Below are 18,070 nucleotides of genomic sequence, written 5' to 3'. Positions count from 1 at the left end.
ATTTTATTAGACCACAGATAGAGAACTCATAGCTCTCCAGGAGGCTAGATCTCAGCTGCTACCCAGGAAGACCATTGGCAGGGGATTGTGAGAATTGCAGTCCAAAATAGCTGGGTGACCAAAGGTTCATTCTACTTGGTTTAAACTACATTGTTTACTGCAGCTCTGTCTTTGAGTAATAGAGTTTCTTTTCTATCTTTTGTCTAGGTCTGGTCAGCTGAAGAACCACTTCATTGCTGCTGTTTCCCTGCCTCACAGAGGCCAGACGCGATCCTTGGTTTCTTGTAGAAAAGCACAACGTCTTTCTTTCAGCAACATGTGTAACATCTGTCTCATTTTCCTCTGTTGTAGCAGTTGGGAAATGTGGGCTGGATGTGTATGATTCATTCTTCATTAAACTGTTCTTGTTCTGTATTCAGCCAGCCTCATTTGTTGTGCCCCTCATAGATTTTTGTTTCATTTATTTATTATAATTTTTATATCCACCTTTTCAGTGCAGTTTACAAGTAAGTGCTCAAATAAAGGAAAAAGTAGTCTCTTGACATGAATGTCCAGTCATAACTAACTGGCGCTCTTCTCTTTTATCAAACCAAAGAGCCAGTGTTGTCCAAGGACTGCTCTGGTGGTCATGTGGCCAGTGTGACCGCGCCAAACGCTGTTACCTTCGTACCAAAGTGGTACCTATTTATCTACTTGAGTTGCATGCTTTTGAACTGCTAAGTTAGCAGAAGCAGGGACTAGTGATAGGAGCTCACCCCATCATTCAGCATTCAGGCCTCAAACTGCCAACCTTCTGATCTTCTGGTCGTCAGAACTGGCATCTTAACCACTAAGCTACTGCATCCCGTATGCTGAAACCCCATCCCATTTTAGATCCCAAATTAAGGATAACATTGGTTCATTCATTCCATGTTTATCCCACCAATGAGCTCAAAGTGTTATATAGGTGTTACCTTCTGCCCACTTTATCTTCACAGTATCCCTTTGAGGTAGGTCAGGGTAAGGGTTTGGTTGTTAATTGGTGAGTTTCACAGAACTGAGGAATGGGTTACAGACCCATCATCTCATAACCAATCTAATATAATGGTTATCATTTGTCTGTGATGAGGTTGTCCCCAGGCCTCCACCCTGATTGTAGAACATAGATTGAAGGGGTTAGAAATAGCAGAAAAGTAGAGGGGGAAACAGGATAGAATAATCTCTTGTCCTTTCTGTGGACAGGAACATAACATATTGCCAAATCTGCTCTCTTTTTTAACCAACATTATTACTTTCATGGTGGAGGTGTATCACTGCTGGAGACACTACAATACCAGGCTGATGTGTGAAGTAAGCACCTATTCCATTTGTCCCTTCAGAGGTATATTAGACTCCTAAGAGCAGATTAATCTTTTTAACAGTGAATATTTGACCTCCTTTGCAGTCAGGACACCTGGACACCCTGAGCTAACAACAACAGCGTAAAACATTGTCCCTTAGAGCAAATGGCAAAATCAGAGTTTGCTTTGGGGGAGTTTTATAGGGGTGAATATTTTGAAGCAGTGGACAGTTGAATCTGTGGATATGGAGGGACAGCTGTGCCTTTTTCAGCAAAAGGAAGCTTTGATACAGTTGCTGAAAACGTGGGAAAGCGATAAGGTGTGGCCTTTCAGTCATGTTTGACAAGGTTAAGCCCTGTTTAAGTATTTGAGGGGATGTCCTATCTGACAGACTCTGGCCATAGAACTTCATTGGAGAGCTACAAATGCCTAGTAGAGTATTCTCTCTAGGAGTCGCTAGATCTTTCAGTGCAGCTTTTAATTAAAGTTGACCATAGAGGTGAACTGGGGAACCTAGAGATTCCTAGAGAGAACATAGTAATCAAATCCGCAAATAATTAAATCCACAAATATCAAAGCCACAAATATGGAGGGATGAGTATATACAAATATATGTATATGCATGTATATATATGTGTGTGTGTGTATATGTACACGCACAGTTATGACTTTTGCTTGGCCCTATAAAGGTATCCCTTTGGAGTTGGAATATGGCCAACATGGCTGTCCCTGAATAGGGTTCAACAGCACCAAGCCTTCCTCTCGGGGGCCCCCTGCCGACCAGTGTTTGAAACGGCAAGGGGAAAAAACTAGGGGAGTGACGTCACTCCAGTCCTGGTTGGTCAATGTGGTTGCTCCGATTGGCTCCCTATTGGCCAATCAGAGCGCCGCGGCAGTCGCTTATTAATGATGTCAGGAGGCACGCTATACATTTCCAGTCTAGAGGCTGCAGCATGGGAGCTCCTTCGGGGAAGATCAACCGGCCGCGGACAGTAATGGAGATCTTTTCCCTTCCTTCTTTACAAATGTTTTCCTATTCAGTCTTTTCCTGTTTTCTGATTATAGTGAGATAGGGAATATCTTGAGCAGAGCCAATGGAGAATGCGTGCAAATTGTGAAGGAAGTTGGAAGTGAGATGGAGATTGCTCAGTACTATGGAATTCTGGGAGTTGTAGTTTGTTGTGGCACCGGAATAATCCGATTTGACACCACTTTTAACTGCCAAGGCTCAATACTATGGAAGTCTGGGAAATGTAGTTTGTTGTGGCACCAGGATAATCCAGATTGACACCACTTTTAACTGCCATGGCGCAATGCTATGAAAGTCTGGGAACTGTAGTCTGTTGTGGCACTAGGATACTGTAAATAATAATATAATAACAATGGCTCAGTGCTATGGAATTCCGGTGCCACAACAAACTACAACTCCCAGAATTCCATAGTACTGAGCAATGGCATTAAAGTGATTTCTGCAGATTATTTCTGCAGTGTGGATGCAACCCAAGACAAGGTTTTAAAAAGTGTATATAATGCTATGAGACACTGATGGCTATTTTATAATTGTTTTTTTTCTTTATAATAAGCATTTGATTTTCAAAGTTGGCCTCTTTCTCAAGAGGGTCAAAAACAAGAGTGTTCCTTGTCTGTTGGGCAAGTCCCATTATCCCCACCTAATGTTGCTGTGAGAAAGTTGGAAGCAGACTGCATCCGCACTGCAGAAATAATGCAGTTTGGCACCACTTGGACTGCCATGGCTCAGTGCAGCGAGTGGGGTTTGGGATTAGTAGCTTTGGGAGATACTTAGGCCTCCCTTTCGGAGAGCTCTGGTGCCACGATAAACTACATTTCCATAGCATTGAGCCATGGCAGTTCAAGCAGTGCCAAACTGGGTTGTTTCTGCCGTGCAGATGCAGCCATAGCTATTCAGATATTTAGATAAAATTGCTAGAAAATAGCTTGAAGGAAGCAGAGGTAGAAAAAGTGTGCCTCCCCCAAATATTGTGGGGCTATAGCTCCCATCCGCCATAAGTGAGAATGATGATGGGTGTATGCCAGCAATATCTGCAGTCGCTTCCCTGTGTTTACTTCCTTTCTATGTAAGAAGCAGTCTGTATTTAATGAAAGAAAGTGAGGAAGTACTGTATGTTCAACTTTAGGTTTTATGTATCTAAGAAGGATTTTTATCACTCATGTGTCTGTATATTTTAGGAGCTTCAGAAAAACCTTTTCAAAAGACGACGTGTTTTGAGCAAGCAGAAGAGGAAAAAGCACCGTATTGTGGGAGCGGTGGTGGATGAAGGGCTCATCACTTTGCACCACCTGAAAAAGCGATCGTAAGTTACGTTTAGGCCTATATCCCAGCTCTGTAAGAGTGCACCCATGGAGAAATATGCAATGAGTATGCTATCACTAGTGAGGCTTTTGGGATATATTCCTTTTTGAGTAAGGAGCCAATATCTAGTAAAAGGGGAGTGAGAATTGGGCTATAACTGGCTTTTTTAAAATATGAGAAGGGCAGTGTGTGATCCTCTAGGTCAGTGGTGGCGAACCTATGGTACGTGTGCCAGAGGTGGCACTCAGAGCCCTCTCTGTGGGCACACATGCTGTCGTCCTAACACAGAGTTTGCCAGAGTTTCTTATTAGAAAGCCAGAGGGACGTGGCACTTTGCAATAAATAAGTAGGGTCTGGGTTACAGTTTGGGCACTCGGTCTGCAAAAGGTTCGTCATCACTGCTCTAGATGTTGGGTTGCAGATCCCATGAGTCCTGGCCAGAGTAGCTAATGTAGGGATGATGAGTATCACAGTCCATTTAAAGAGTCATATGATCCCTGTTCCTGCTACAGTGGCTTGTGGAATGAATGATGCTAATGATTGGGCTGAATCGAGGCTTCCTAGCTTCCATGCTACAGTCTAAGGATATTGCATCCCGGGGTCATATAATGTGTGCTGTGGACGTAAAAAGCAGTGTTTGAATCTCATCTTGGCTTTGCCTTCTCTGGGGCAATGCCACAGACAGATCTTAACTTGCTAGGTTATTATTGCTTTTGAAGAGGCGGGAAAGAAAGGGGAAAAATATAGAATGTTTTAGAGCAACCCCCCTCCACACAGACACAAGCAGACTCCCTCCAGATGTTTTGGGCTACAGTACCTATCATCCCAGATGTCATGGGTCTGTATTCTATAGGCACAGAATACTGTCTTAATGGCTTAAATAAAAAAGTTTGCTTTCAGGCTCTATTGCTGTTCCACCAGCGTGGAAAGACTGGAAGTTAGTGGGAGCTGAGAGACATGGAGGAATATATTCCCATTGCAATAAGGAGCAGTAGGGAGTTTAAAGGTTAAAATTAATCTTTTGGTGTTAATGTTCTGGAACAAGAGGAGGGCAGGCACCACTGTGTTTGAAAGACTTGACTGTGCGAGTTGCATTGGCTTTTTAGAGCAGAGAGTGCTTTAGGTTGTCACTGAATTCTATGAATGAGCTGTCTTTAACGTTTTCTTCTTTAAACGCCTTGTCTTTCTATGCAGGTCCAGTGCACGTGCCAATATTACTCTCTCTGGGAAGAAGAGGAGGAAACTGCTGAAGCAAATCCACCATGCTACTAAAGAAAAAACAGATATGCAGGGTAAACTTACTTCTGTGACACTGAGAGTCTGAGGGTACCATTTTGAGGGGAAGTGCTCCCAAAGATAAGGCCTGAACTTGTGGGGTCAAATTGCAAGGAAGGGGATTTTAAATAAATAGGACAAAAATGTTTTGTTAGTACAACTTGATAGTAGAACAGACCTCCTTGGAAGGTAGTGGGATCTTTGTCCTTTGAGGGTTTTTTAAGCAGAGGCTGGATGCGCACTCTGATTTTATCTAAATGATGCAAACAGTTTGTGTTTCTTATATAATAATGTTATGGGGTAAACAAAAAGAGTGAGAGGATCTTTTGGAAAGAAGTGAGAACAATGAGTGAAACAATTAGGAAGATGATAGAAAAGGAAAGAACCATGTGACGGGCAGAGAAAGAGAGACTCTGTGAGAGGAATTTCTGCTTTAGTGGTGATAATAGCTATAAAAATCTACACTACATAGAAAACAAGTTTTCACAACTGGTCTATAAATAATTAGAGGATAGGGAAGAGCAAATTAGTGAGTGTGCCATGGCAGTGGTGGGGCTGGCCCTCTGAGCCTAGAAGTCAGGATAGGGTTGGAAGATTATGATTCAAACTAACTGGGGAAAGTCAGTAGGTGCCATATAGTCATATCCTACTTCTTTCCACCACAATAATTTCATTCATAGAGATGGAAGGAACCTCAAAGGCCATTTTCTCAGGACATCCAGTACTACAACATTCCTAATATTTGTCATCCAGTCTCTGCTTAAAAAATCTGAAGTGAAAGATAGTCATTCAAGAGAGCCTTCAAGTTCCTTGTGTAAAGAAAATGGCTTTATGAATCTCAGTTTGGGCCTCGGTATCAAAGAACATGGAAGAATGTGGCTTTTAAATTCCTTCTTTCCCTTCTTATTGCAGTTGATGCTTCACCAGGTGCAACTAAAAATGCTCAGATGAGAAAGAAGAACAAGAATAAGAAAGAAAAGTTAGTAGGCTGCCCTGATGTGGAAATGGTGGAAACTGAGCCTGCACCACAATCAGAAATCTCTCTGTAATGCCTTCAAACTCAGTTTCCTTGCTCTTCTTTGCAGCCTGAAACTGGTAGGATGGTGGGACTGACAGAGGTGGTGAAGGGGTACCAGGGATGCAAAATCCAGAAAAGCCCAATGTCTTGGGTCTTGGCCCTCAATGTTCGATGTGACAAATTCTTAAAATACAAAAAATAGAAAGATTTGTGGAACAGGTTGAATGTTGGCCTAGTTTCTACACTCATCCATCCACATTCATCCAAAAGAGCCAGCCAGGTTTTAAAACCCTTTCTAGTCCATTGACCTCCTGGCTGGCTCCCAAGAGGTTTTACATTAAATTGATATGTGACATGAAAAAAAAAGATTCTTCAACATATGGTATTCAGTAGGATTTTAAGAATTAATAATGGCTACATCAGGTTTTCAGCATAATAAAAGTATATTAACACCTGGATGCTGTAACCCTTTGTCCAAGTACTTGGAAATAAGTCCTATTGATTTCTCGATAACACTTGTAGATAGAGTCTTTGTGTGCGCGCACATGCACACTCATAAGGCAAGAATTCGTTTTTCAACATCATAAAGGTGGAGAAAAAAATTCTATTATAAAATCAAGATGCCAGTACAGTTGAGCTTTTCTGTCTGTGTTGAAACTTTGTATATTTTGGGCATCAAATGTTGTCTAAATAAAATGACAAGAAACCTGGCTTTAGTTTTATTTGCTGATTTCATGGGGCCAGGGTGGATGTTTCTAAAATATTGTAAGGTAAAAGAAGGTAAGATGGTTTACAAATACAAAAGGGGGATAGGCAATCAGAATTTTCCTGTTAATTTAAAAGAGAAACATTAGTGTTGTCAGACGGACAGGCATTAAAATTTCAGAAATAGTTTTACTTTCCAGCCACACTGCTATACTCCTTTCATATCACAGTATAGAGAACAGTTCATAAGACTGGATGTGCTGATCACTAAAGTACTTGTTTTACCCTTAAATAAGTTCTAGTCTGCCATCTCATTATGGCATGGCTTTTACCCTGGGCTTTTTAAGACCATGCAGTGGAGCACAAGCTTTGCCAGATTCTTTCAAGCCTGTAAGGCTTCAAATACAGCCTCAGTGACAGACTCCATGTGCTCTCCAGTTATTAGTGTCATGAAGTTCACAGAGTTTTATAACTAGAAGACTGGTTACCAAAAGATAAATTAGCCATTGTGGTTGATAAAGACTTGGAGTAATTAATAGTGGAATATGTACTTGCAACCTGCATTGGTGTAGGGACTAGTACTGTCTGAAATCACAAATCTTCAAGATACTAAGAAGTATTTGTAGCCCCTTCATAAGAAAAAGGATGGCAGCCCCTAAAGCAGGGGTGAACAGTTGTGACTCCCTCTCTCTGGCAAGTACTATCAGGAATGCATGGTGCTTACAGACTAACAAGCAGAAGGTCATCCCTGTTCCAAGAAACCCACAATCTTAAATTGATACATGGAAGGAGTGGAAAGAGAAACATGGTATGTATTAAACATTATCAATATACTTTCAAGGGTGAAAACATACCAATGTCTGCTGTTTGATGAACAGGCAATATGTGCTTATCAATGGCAAGGTCTGGTTCATCAGACTGGTCTTTTTGGCTTTGAGGATGGTTATGATTTTATATACAGCAGGGGGTTGGAATAGATGGCTTTCATGGTATCTTTCAACCATGATTCTATGTAAATATGTACACAAAATCTACTGGATTCCCCTTTCTGGTATATGCCTAAAGGGAGGTCAGTAGGACAGTGCCTTTTTCTTCCAGAAGTCTCCAATTACAGTCCCCAGTATCTTCATTTAAAAGGATCACATAGAAATTAACAGGAAACACTGTTTTTCCTACTTTGAGAACTACTGCTAGCCAAAGTAGACAGCACTCAACGAAAGAGACAAAGGGAATGTTCATATCACTGACTAGGCAGATGGGGGTAGGAGTTCCACAGTACATGAAGGGCCATTGGTTCAAGAAAGGACCTCTAGTACAGCTGTGGGCATATCTGGTGCTCTAGATGTTATTTACTGCAGCTTCCAGTATCTCCATCACTGACTTACGATGACTAGGTCAGCTGCAAAGCCAAAAACATAGACAGGCACAGCTAGACAGACACAGCTGTCTACCACTAGCTTTGATAACAGATTTTGTTTGCTTATTTGTGTCTATGGAGCTAACTAAGTACAATCAGTCAGTTGAATAGTATCTGTAATTCAAGATGCTGATGCCACATATAACCAGCTACTTAAGATGCCAGAGATTCAACTGCTTTCCTGTCTAACATATATTACTGTGTGTCTTCAAGTCATTTCTGGTGACTCTAAAGCGAACCTATTGCAGGATTTTCTGGGGCTGAGAGTGTGTGACTTGCCCAAAGTCACCCATTGGATTTCCATGGCTGAGTGGGGGATCGAACCCTGGTCTCGTCCAATGCTCAAACTACTACGCCACCCTAGCTCTCAATATCCCCTAGCATTGAGCCAGGGCAGTGAAAGTGGTCTCAAACTGGGTTATTTCTGTGGTGTGTGTTGGAGCTCTGTGATAGGTTTGCCTTAGAGTAGCCATAAGTCGGAAAGGACTTGAAGACGACAATTCAAAGCAACAATGCAAAGATAATAACTGTGTTAGTCTGTCAAATCAGTATGTAGAGAGATCTTGTAGCACCTTTTGAGACTCACTAAAAGAAAGAAGTTGACGGCATGATCTTTCCTAGACTTCAGTCTATACTTTCTCAGAGGCATATGGCATCTATATACAACAGCAACATTAACAACACACAACAATAATAAATAACCCCAAGAACAAGGCACACTGAACTTTGCCACCATAAGAAGCAGAGCCCTCTCACCAGGCCATCTGATACCATTTGGCCTTGGAGGGAGACATGCAGGCCCAGTTCCATCCGCCTGGGCCTAGCCTGGACTAATAAGCAGAGCCTTGCCTCCAGTCGATCTGCTTTGGTCCAGGCCTCAGACGGAGACAAGGATTGCTGGACCTGATTCCTTTTCCCAACGCCATTCCTTTCTCCTTTTGCGTCCTGTCTTTTTTAGATTGTAAGCCTGAGGCCGGCAGGGAAACAATTTGTAAGCTGCTCTGAGAACCATGGTGGCTGAAGAGCAGGGTATAAATACAGTACTCTACATAAATAAATTTCAAGGGATGTCATATTGAGGAGGGAGCAAGCTTCTTTTCTGCAGCTCCACAGAACAGGACCTGGAACAATGGATGCAAGCTGCAGGAAAAGAGATTCCAGGAGGAACTTGCTGACAGTAAGGGCTGTTTGACAGTGAAACACACTCCTTCCTCAGAGACTGGTGGAGTTTCCCTCCCTGGAAGTCTTTAAACTGAGGCTGGATGGCCATCTGTCACAGGGGATACTTTGACCTGGATTTCCTGCATGGCAGAATGGGGTTGGACTGGATGGCCCTTGTGGTCTTTTCCAACTAACATTATACGAATAAGCAAGCTGTTCCTTAACTACAAAGCGGAACTCTAGTGCTGTGGGTCTCAGGAGCCGCACGGACCCTTTATAAAGCCGCGCGCTTGGTGTTCCCTTTTCAGCCTTCCCCAGCCCTCTGCTGCCGCCGCCGCCGCACGCATGCGCAGAAGCCAAACCCTGACCCGCCAAGGCAAAGGGGCTTTTGTCTCTGGTGGCCGGGCTTCCTCGCAGGGCTCCATGTCGGCCCTGTGTGACCCCCCGGCGGCGGCGGTGGTGGGGCCTGCGGGGCCCTCCTCCTCCTCCAGCCCCAGGCCAGTGGCCGGCCCCGCGTCGCTCAGGTACTCCTGGGTCCCCAGCCTCTCCAGACCGGTCGCTGGGGATTCTTTCCCTCCTGGGGGCTTTCTCAGGTTGCCTCTTGGGGGGCATTGAAATGGGGTTGTAATCGTTAGCGTTACATCAGTTGTGGCTGCGTCCGCACTCCAGAGACGATTCGGTTTGACACCACTTTCACTGCCATGGCTGGAGGCTGTGGAATTCTGGGGAGTGTGGTTTCTTGCGGCACCAGAGCTCTCTATGTTGCCAGTAATGGGTGTGTGTGTATGCATATATAAATATATATACAGCCATTTATATATGTGTGTGTGTGTGTATATATATATATATACACACATACATATAGGTATGTCTATATAAGTGTGTGCATATCTATGTAGACATGCGTATATATGTAGATGTGTGTAGATGTGTGTGTGTATATATATATCTGTATGTATATATATTTATAGGTATGTATATGTATGTGTGTGTATAGATGTGTATGTATAAGTATGTATATATATGTGTGTGTATGTGTGTGTATATATATATATATATGTATATATAGATATCTGTGTGTGTGTATATATGTTTATGCATGTGTGTGTGTGTATATATGTGTGTGTGTATATATATACACACACACACAGAGTCAGCCCTCCTTATCCACTGATTTTTTTTATCCATGGATTTCCAGGGTTGAAAGTATTCCAAAGAAGTATAAATGCCAAATAGCAAGCCTTGACTTTGCCATTTTATATCAGGGACACCACTTTGCTCTGCCATTATATTTAATGGGGCTTGAGCATCCACGGATTTTGTTATTCACGGAGGATGGGGATCCTGGAACCAAACCTCAGCGGATAACAAGGCCCCACTGTATATAGGTTTTAAATAGAAAGATTAGCACAATGAAAAGGTTGGTTTTAAACCATTAAATCTCCGTTCTAAAATCCAGACTAGTGACTTGTAATAGTTGTCTTTGTCTTTTTGCACTAATTCATTGGAGATGTGGTGTTGGAGAGGAGTGCTGGGTGGCCAAAAAGACAAACAAATGGGTCCTAGAACAGATCAAGCCTAAAATCTCCCCAGAAGCCTAGGTGGATGGACTCTATTAAGATAATCATAGGCATGAATTTGCAAGACCTGAGCAGAACAGTGGAAAACAGGGAGTCTTGGAGGGTCTCGTCCACGGAGTCGCCATGAGTTGGGATCAATTTGAAGGCAGTTAAAAACAACAACAACAACAACAAATGGGGTTGTCAGTTTTCCTCAGGCTAACCTACCTCACAAAGGATATAGGCTGCATCCACACTGCAGAAATAATCCACTGTAACTGCCATGGCTCAATGCTGTGGGACCCAGGGGTTTGTAGTTTGTTGCGGCACCAGAGTTCTCTCACAGAGAAGGCTAAATATCTCACAAAACTACAATTCCCAGAATTCCATGGCATTGAGCCATGGCAGTTAAAGTAGTGTCATACTGCATTAGTTCTGCCCCTTTGAAGATATGCAGTGAGAAGAAAGGAATATATTAAAAGAAGGTAGAGTAATTTTACTCCAGCTGCCGGATGGTGAATGCACCCCGAGGAGGGTCTCTCTATGTGACCCTGTACTGAAGAGAAAGAGTAAGAAAAAGTAGAGTCTTACTAGAACAGGGGCAATAAGACAAAAACTGTTAGAAGCAACCACTTTTCGCAGGGTGAACTGTGAGTTCTGGAATACGGTAATTTTTAAGAGGGGAGGGGAGGATATTTCAATGAGGGATAAGCTCTGCTTCAGTCTAAAGATGACCATGAAGTAAAACCTTGGAGACAAGTTATAGCAGAATTTTTAATTTGTGAACAAATTTGTGATTATGTTTGTTATGGCATGCTTGGGCAAAGAAGCTGCTGGGGTTATCCAGTGAACATGAATTTATTCTAGTATTCTAGTGATAGGAAGAACCTACTCTAGTAATTAGAATGTGCAGATCCTATGTAAGACACAAAACAGAATGGAGGAAAAACATCTTCTGAGCACTAGAATGAATTCAAAATACTGTATATATTATTAGAATGCAGTGTTATCTGGGAAGTGGGATATCCGAGTTCAAGTCCCCACTCAGCTGTGAAACTGACTGAGTGATCTTGGGTGCTAGCACACAGACCTACCTCACAGGGTTGCTGGGAAGATATATATCATTTTGAGTTCATTGGAAGATAACTTGGCTATAAAGATATAAATCACTTTGAGTTCATTGGAAGATAAATTGGATATAAATCTTAACGGATTCCTTCACAGGGAAGATTTCTTGTGACAGAATGACAAAGAAAATTGACTAGGTGTTGACTTTTTCCTTTCTTTCGGCTCTCTCCTCAGAGTCCCGCTGACTTAAGACTGATGATGTGTTTCATTTTTCTTCCTACAGTTCCCAAGAACTTGCCCAGGAGATCAAGGCCTTCCTTAGTGGCATAGACCCTGTGCATGGCAACAAGCTCACCATTAAAGAACATGCCCGGTGCGGCATTTTGCTGCTGCGCAGCCTGCCACCTGCCCGCAGCGCAGTCCTGGACCACCTACGGGGGGTCTTTGATGAGTACGTATGCACCTACTTGCTGGAACTGGAAAGCAGTGAAAGTGGCATGGGCTCTATCCGCTCCCAGGGTCCCAACCTGGATGATGTGGTACAAGAGATCCAAGCTGTGCTGTCTGACTTTATCCACATGAACCCCAAGGCTTGGGCAGCCTTGGTCTCAGCCTGGTCCATTGATCTGATGGGGCAGCTGAGTAGTAAGTATGCTGGCCGGCATGGCGTGCCCCATGCCAGCAGCCTTAATGAACTGCTGCAACTCTGGATGTCTTGCAAAGCCACACGGACACTGATGGAGATCTACACCCAGTGCCTCTCCTCGATGATCAGCACCTGTCCAGATGCCTGTGTAGATGCTCTCTTGGATACCTCTGTCCAGCACTCACCTCACTTTGACTGGGTGGTGGCCCACATTGGCTCTTCCTTCCCCAACACAATCATCAACCGTGTGCTTTCCTGTGGGCTAAAGGACTTCTGCATGCATGGAACGGCTTCAGCCGATCTCCTCCTTTTCCCTAGCACCACAGCCACTGATAAGAGAGTGCCCAAGATTGCCTCAGTGGTGGGCATCCTGGGCCATCTGGCCTCTCGTCACTCAGAGAGCATCAAGCAAGAGTTGCTCAGGATGTTTCATGGGAGCCTAGGTCCCACGTGGGACCAGCAACAGAAGGCTACTGTGCCCTTTTTGTTGCAGTTGGCTGTCATGTCCCCTACTCTGCTGGGCACTATCTCAGTTGAGCTGGTGGACTCCCTAAAGCCAGGTGTCCTCAACCAACTGCACCAACATTTTGCTTTGCTGCCTCGGGAAGATCTGGAAAACATGGTCAGCATTGTGGTGCATCTCATCTGCCAGACTTCTGAAGGTGCCTACCGGACCCTGCAGTTCCTTATCAACACAGCTATGCCAGCATCTGTCATCACTACCCCATGCTTGGCTGTTCACGATAGTGTACGGGAGGCTTGCGATCGCATCATTCAGCTCCTCCTTCTTAACCTTCAGAAGCTGGTGTACAACCGGGGTTCAGCCAGCTTGGCTGAAGCTCCTCCCCGCATTGTGCCTTTTTTGGATGAGCTCAAGGGCCATGTGCAGGAGCTTTGTATAGAGACGCTGCGACTGGAACGGAAGCGGTTTCTGTGGCAACACCAGCTGCTTGTCCTCCTTTCTGTTTACTGCACCCCAAGCTGTGCTAGTGAGGCCCTCTTTTATCTCCTGACTCTGGCTAAAGGGCAAGAAGAGCTGAGCTTAGCCACACAGCTCTATGCTGTACTTGGTTCTTGCATGAGTGACCTCCTGCCTGCCACAGTCAAGAAATGTGTCTGCCAGATTCATGCTGGGGGCCTCTCTGAGCAGCACACAGCCCAGCTGTTCCAAAACCTGGCAATGATCATACAGTGGGAAGGAGAAGGTCCTGCCTCTATGAGCCATCAACTGGGCCAGGCTGTCTCCTCGCATATTTATGACTTTGGCCAGCTCCTGTTGCACCACAATCCTGAGGTTGCTCAGGCGGCCTCTTTGCTTCTTTCTGTCTGCCCCATGCCAAAGGCAATCAGGCCAGCTCACCTTCTCTTCCTCATCCGTTCCGCTGTGCACCACTTCTTCCTGGTACTGCATTGCAAATGTCCCACAGGCATCAGCTATGGAAGCCGTCTCCTTTGCTGCCTGAGTGGAGCATCGCTCACTGCCAGCAAGGCCATCCTCCAGTACTTGGTGGAAGGAGCCCTCCATCTCAGTAAAGCTGAGCTTTTTGGGGGAGTGTCTGAGCCTCCTTCTGTTGTGAATGATAACATTCTGGAAGGAGCCAAACTCTCTCTACTGGACATTAACCGGCGCTTTATGACGGCAGTGAACTTCTCAGGCAGTGTGTGGTCAGTGTTCCATGCTGGGGTGATTGGCCGGGGCTTAAAGCCACCCCACACCTCCCACCACCGAGAACTGGAGGAGATTTCCTACAACATTCAGACCTTTGTTGGCTTATTGCTGCAGTGTTGTGGAGTGGGGCGCTACAGCAAAGAGCCTGCCCAGCATGTTGCTGTAAATCCAGAGGCAGCAAAGACTGTGGCAGTCGTCCTCGTGGAGACCATCTGCCCAGATGTCACCAACAGTGAGCTGGCGTGGCCTCCTGAGGAGCACACGCGCAACACGGTGGAGCGGGACATTCAAATTGGGCGGTCTTTTCGGGACAATCCCCTCCTCTTCCAACTGCTGCATCTGGTGGCAGCTGGACGGCCAGCCTTGTGCTATTGCTCAGTGCTGCTCCGTGGCCTCATGGCAACTCTCATGGCACACTGGGAAGCTTCACGAGAGAATGACACCACCAGCTCCCCCTGGCATTTGCAGGCCTCTTGTGACCTGGTGGCTTGCATGGGGGAAGGTCACCTCCTCCCGACTGTCCTAAGTAACATGCATGAAATCTTTGACCAACTGGCCCCTTTTGAAGTCCACCTCTTGCTGCTCAGTGTCTGGGACTACATGCATGACAACAGCCCCTTGCCACAGAAGTTCACCTTTGATGCCAGCACTGGGCTCTTCTTCCGAGACTTTTCCAGAGATACTGATGTTGGCAAATACCTTTGTGTTTTACACAGTGTCCTTCATAAGAACATTGATCGTCTCGGACTTCTTTCAGGTCGATTCCATACCTAAGTGCTTCCTTACAGTTCCACCCATAAGAATTGGCTCTTTTCTACCAATGTTAATGCATTTTTAAAACTCCTGGTTTGTTTACGCTATGACATTTATTCAGGTTTGCCTCAAAACGGAGTGATGCAGAGATGGGAGGGAGGGCTTGCAGGTGGTCCCTGTGGCCCTTATTTGCTAACATATGTTCTCTTGTGGAAATATAACCCCAAATTGTGTCTGCAGTTCAGTACTGTATATGAAAGGCTCTTTGAAGTAGGGTTGAAAATGATGGAAAATAGCATAATATAAATACGGTAATGAGCAATGAGATTGGTTTAGCTTTTAAGAAAAAATGCAACATCTTGCAAGTTGGCAAGGCACCAGATGAACGTATACTCCGTACTGAATGTTTTCAATAAACCCAAACCTTTCTTAAAATAGCTTCATTTGCACACGGTGTGCGTTATTTATTTATCACTATCCATGCCGAAAATACTTTAGTAAGGTAAGTCTGCCAGCTTGTTCTGCCTCTGAACAAAGAGGGTGGTCACCAATTTCATTAAAAGTGGACCTAAGCTGATCATTACCTCCTACTAGTATTCCTTGTTATGTACCTTAGTTTCACTGTTGGGGATACAGATGCAACCAGTCTAATCTCAAGTTTTCTCTACTCATCGCACTGTTACTGGGACATGAGCTGCTCACAGTTCACAAGCTATCTGTATTTTCCCAGACTGGTCAAATTTTTAAATTGTTTTTTACATTTTTAAATTGTTGTAAGCTGCCTTGATTCCCAGTTTGGGAAAAAGGCAGGCTATAAATCCCATACCTGAATAGAGTGGACCCTTGTTATCCGCAGGGGTTTGGTTCCAGGATCTCCCATGGACAAGAAAATCTGTGGCTGCTCAAGTCCCATTTAATACAGTGTCATTGTAAAATGGTTTCCCCTTATACAGAATGCCAAAATCAAGGTTTGCATTCTCTCTGACTTTGGAAGGTAGTGGAGTCTCCTTGGAAGTCTTTAAACAGAGGCTGGATGGCCATCTGTCAGGGATGCTTTGATTGAGAGTTCCTGCATGGCAGAATGGGGTTGGGCTGGAAGGCCCTTGTGGTCTCTTCCCTTGTGGTCTCTTCCAACTCTATGATTCTCATAATGTGGCTAACGTATGACAGGCTCAATGAAATCATTTTGGCTTCCAGAGAGAGTTCAGTTGTTTGTCTTTTTGACTGTCCATGGCATCATCAGCATTCTTTTTGAGCACATCTCAAATGAATTCATTGGACGTGTAAAATCAGGATTCAACATGCAGGAGACAAGAAGAACTGCAAAGCTCTGTGCAGTGTACTCTGAGGTTAATTTCCTTCCTGTCTGCTTTCTTTGCTGTCCTGCTCTCGCATTCGTACCTGGCGATGGGGAATACAATGCCTTGGATGATTCCATCTTTACAGTTCAGTTGTATATCTTTACACTTTAGGGTTTTATACAGTTCTGTCACAGCTGCCTTTCCCATTTGAAGAGCTGTTCTAGGACTCATTTATTTGTCTTTTTGGCTGTCCATGGTCTTCTCCTCAGCAGTCTTCTCCAGCACTGCATCTCAAATGAATTCATTTCTCTTATCTGTTTCCTTCACAGTCCAGCTCTCCCATCCATCCATGGCAATGAGGAATACATTGGCTTGGACAATACTCATTTTGGTGCTCTGTTGTGTATCTTTACACTTGTCTAGCTCTGTCACAGGTGCCCTTCCCATTCTTAGTCTTATTTCTTGACTGCACTCTCCGTTCTCGATCAATGTCTGATCCAAGGAATGGGAATTCTTGAACGATTTCAATAAAAGCCTTTGCTATAATGTCTTGCTTTCTGGTCATTTCTGGTGTCCCTGAATGATTTCCTTCCTTTTGCTTTTAATGCAGTATTGCAGCCCCAGGCCTGGACTGCTGACCTAACAAGTGATCAGTTTTAACAGAGACATAGCTGTGTCGTTCTGTAGAATCAGTCCGTAGAGAGATCTTGTAGCACCCATGAGACTAACTGAAATAAATAAGTTGCTAGCTTGACCTTTCCTAGACTTCACTCTGCTTCCTCAGATGCATTTGGTGGAGTGGAAACCAGGGACAGACACATGTCTTTGAAGATATAGATGTGTTATTCTTTAGAATCAGTACGTATTGAGACCTTGCAGCACCTTTGAGACTCACTGAAAGAAATTGGCAGCAGGAGCTTTTGTAGACTTCAGTCTACTTCCTCAGATGGATTTAGTGGAGTGGAAGCCAGACCCAGACATATATATATATATATATATATGCACTATTGTCAATTAAATTACAAATCCTCTCTAAATAGCATGTAGAGAGATCTTGGGGCCCCTTTAAGATTCAATGAACGAAAGAAATTGGTAGCAGTTTTCCTAGACTTCAGTCTACTTTCTCAGATGGATGTTATTATTATTATTATTATTATTATTATTATTATTATTATTAAAATGTGATAATAGTCTGTAAAATCAATATGTAAAGAGATCTTGGAGCCCCTTTGAGAGTGACTGAAAGAAAGCAGTTGGCAACAGGAGCTTTCCTAGACTTCAGCCTACTTCCTCAGAGGCATTTGGTGGAGTTTTAACACTGTACTGGTTTAATTCTATTGGAATGGCCACTTTCGTATCTTTTAATGGCGCTGTGCTTTGTAACTGTGAGCTGCTCTGAGTCCCTTGAGGGAGACTGCGAGGCGGCGCTCTTTCACTTCTCCTCAGAACAAGCCCGCCTTTCCCCTCAGAGCCGCTCTCCGCCTCAGTCAGACCCACAACAGGCCTTTTCCGCCTTTAAGGTCCCACTGAGAGTGTGAAGAAGCGGGCCTTTCAAACAACGGCCAATCAGAACCCTGTGAGGAGAAGCTGAGGGCGGGCCTTTCCAGCGGAAGCCAATAGGATCCCTCGTTTGGTGCGGGATGAAGGTCCAAAATGGCGGCGGTGGCTGCTTCTCTGAGGAGAAGTCTGAACGAGGTTTTCTAGCAGGAGCCAATGAGATCTTTGAGTGGGCGGGGCCAGTGAAGAACCAAAATGGCGGCGGCTCCTGTGAAGAGAGGTGGAGAAGCCGAGGGCGGGCTTTTCTAGCAGGAGCCAATGAGATCTTTGAGTGGGCGGGGCCAGTGAAG

General features: G+C 44.3%; 3 protein-coding genes across 3 annotated transcripts in view; all 3 read left to right on the top strand.

Annotated features, from left to right (window-relative positions):
* Positions 1–414, top strand: part of POLR2G (RNA polymerase II subunit G) — an 8,098-nt gene extending 7,684 nt beyond the window's left edge. The window contains exon 8 of the mRNA XM_042440639.1: positions 208–414. Coding sequence (XP_042296573.1) covers positions 208–221 — 14 coding nt within the window. The 3' untranslated portion in view covers positions 222–414. The remainder of the gene's footprint in view (positions 1–207) is intronic.
* Positions 415–2,154: 1,740 nt separating this feature from the next.
* On the top strand, positions 2,155–6,655 carry C9H11orf98 (chromosome 9 C11orf98 homolog). The gene is made up of 4 exons (XM_042441299.1): positions 2,155–2,311; positions 3,528–3,652; positions 4,846–4,943; positions 5,839–6,655. The coding sequence occupies exons 1-4, from the start codon at positions 2,165–2,167 to the stop codon at positions 5,973–5,975; spliced, it is 507 nt and encodes a 168-aa protein (XP_042297233.1). The 5' UTR covers positions 2,155–2,164; the 3' UTR covers positions 5,976–6,655.
* Positions 6,656–9,588: 2,933 nt separating this feature from the next.
* On the top strand, positions 9,589–15,359 carry INTS5 (integrator complex subunit 5). Its single transcript, XM_042441108.1, has 2 exons — positions 9,589–9,751; positions 12,138–15,359. The coding sequence occupies exons 1-2, from the start codon at positions 9,651–9,653 to the stop codon at positions 14,941–14,943; spliced, it is 2,907 nt and encodes a 968-aa protein (XP_042297042.1). The 5' UTR covers positions 9,589–9,650; the 3' UTR covers positions 14,944–15,359.
* The last annotated feature ends 2,711 nt before the right edge of the window (positions 15,360–18,070 follow it).

Source organism: Sceloporus undulatus, chromosome 9 (assembly GCF_019175285.1).
Source record: "Sceloporus undulatus isolate JIND9_A2432 ecotype Alabama chromosome 9, SceUnd_v1.1, whole genome shotgun sequence".
Taxonomy (NCBI): Eukaryota; Metazoa; Chordata; class Lepidosauria; order Squamata; family Phrynosomatidae; genus Sceloporus; species Sceloporus undulatus.
The sequence above is the reverse complement of the archived record's forward strand: the minus strand, read 5'-3'. Positions and strand labels throughout refer to the sequence as shown.

Excerpts from the sequence above, each read along its gene's own strand:
- C9H11orf98 (XM_042441299.1), top strand. The coding sequence starts at position 2,165 with ATGTGGTTGCTCCGATTGGCTCCCTATTGGCCAATCAGAGCGCCGCGG. Across the intron at positions 2,312-3,527 it reads AGATCAACCGGCCGCGGACA|GAGCTTCAGAAAAACCTTTT; the intron begins GTAATGGAGATC and ends TGTATATTTTAG. Across the intron at positions 3,653-4,845 it reads CACCACCTGAAAAAGCGATC|GTCCAGTGCACGTGCCAATA; the intron begins GTAAGTTACGTT and ends CTTTCTATGCAG.
- INTS5 (XM_042441108.1), top strand. The coding sequence starts at position 9,651 with ATGTCGGCCCTGTGTGACCCCCCGGCGGCGGCGGTGGTGGGGCCTGCG. Across the intron at positions 9,752-12,137 it reads GCCGGCCCCGCGTCGCTCAG|TTCCCAAGAACTTGCCCAGG; the intron begins GTACTCCTGGGT and ends TTCTTCCTACAG.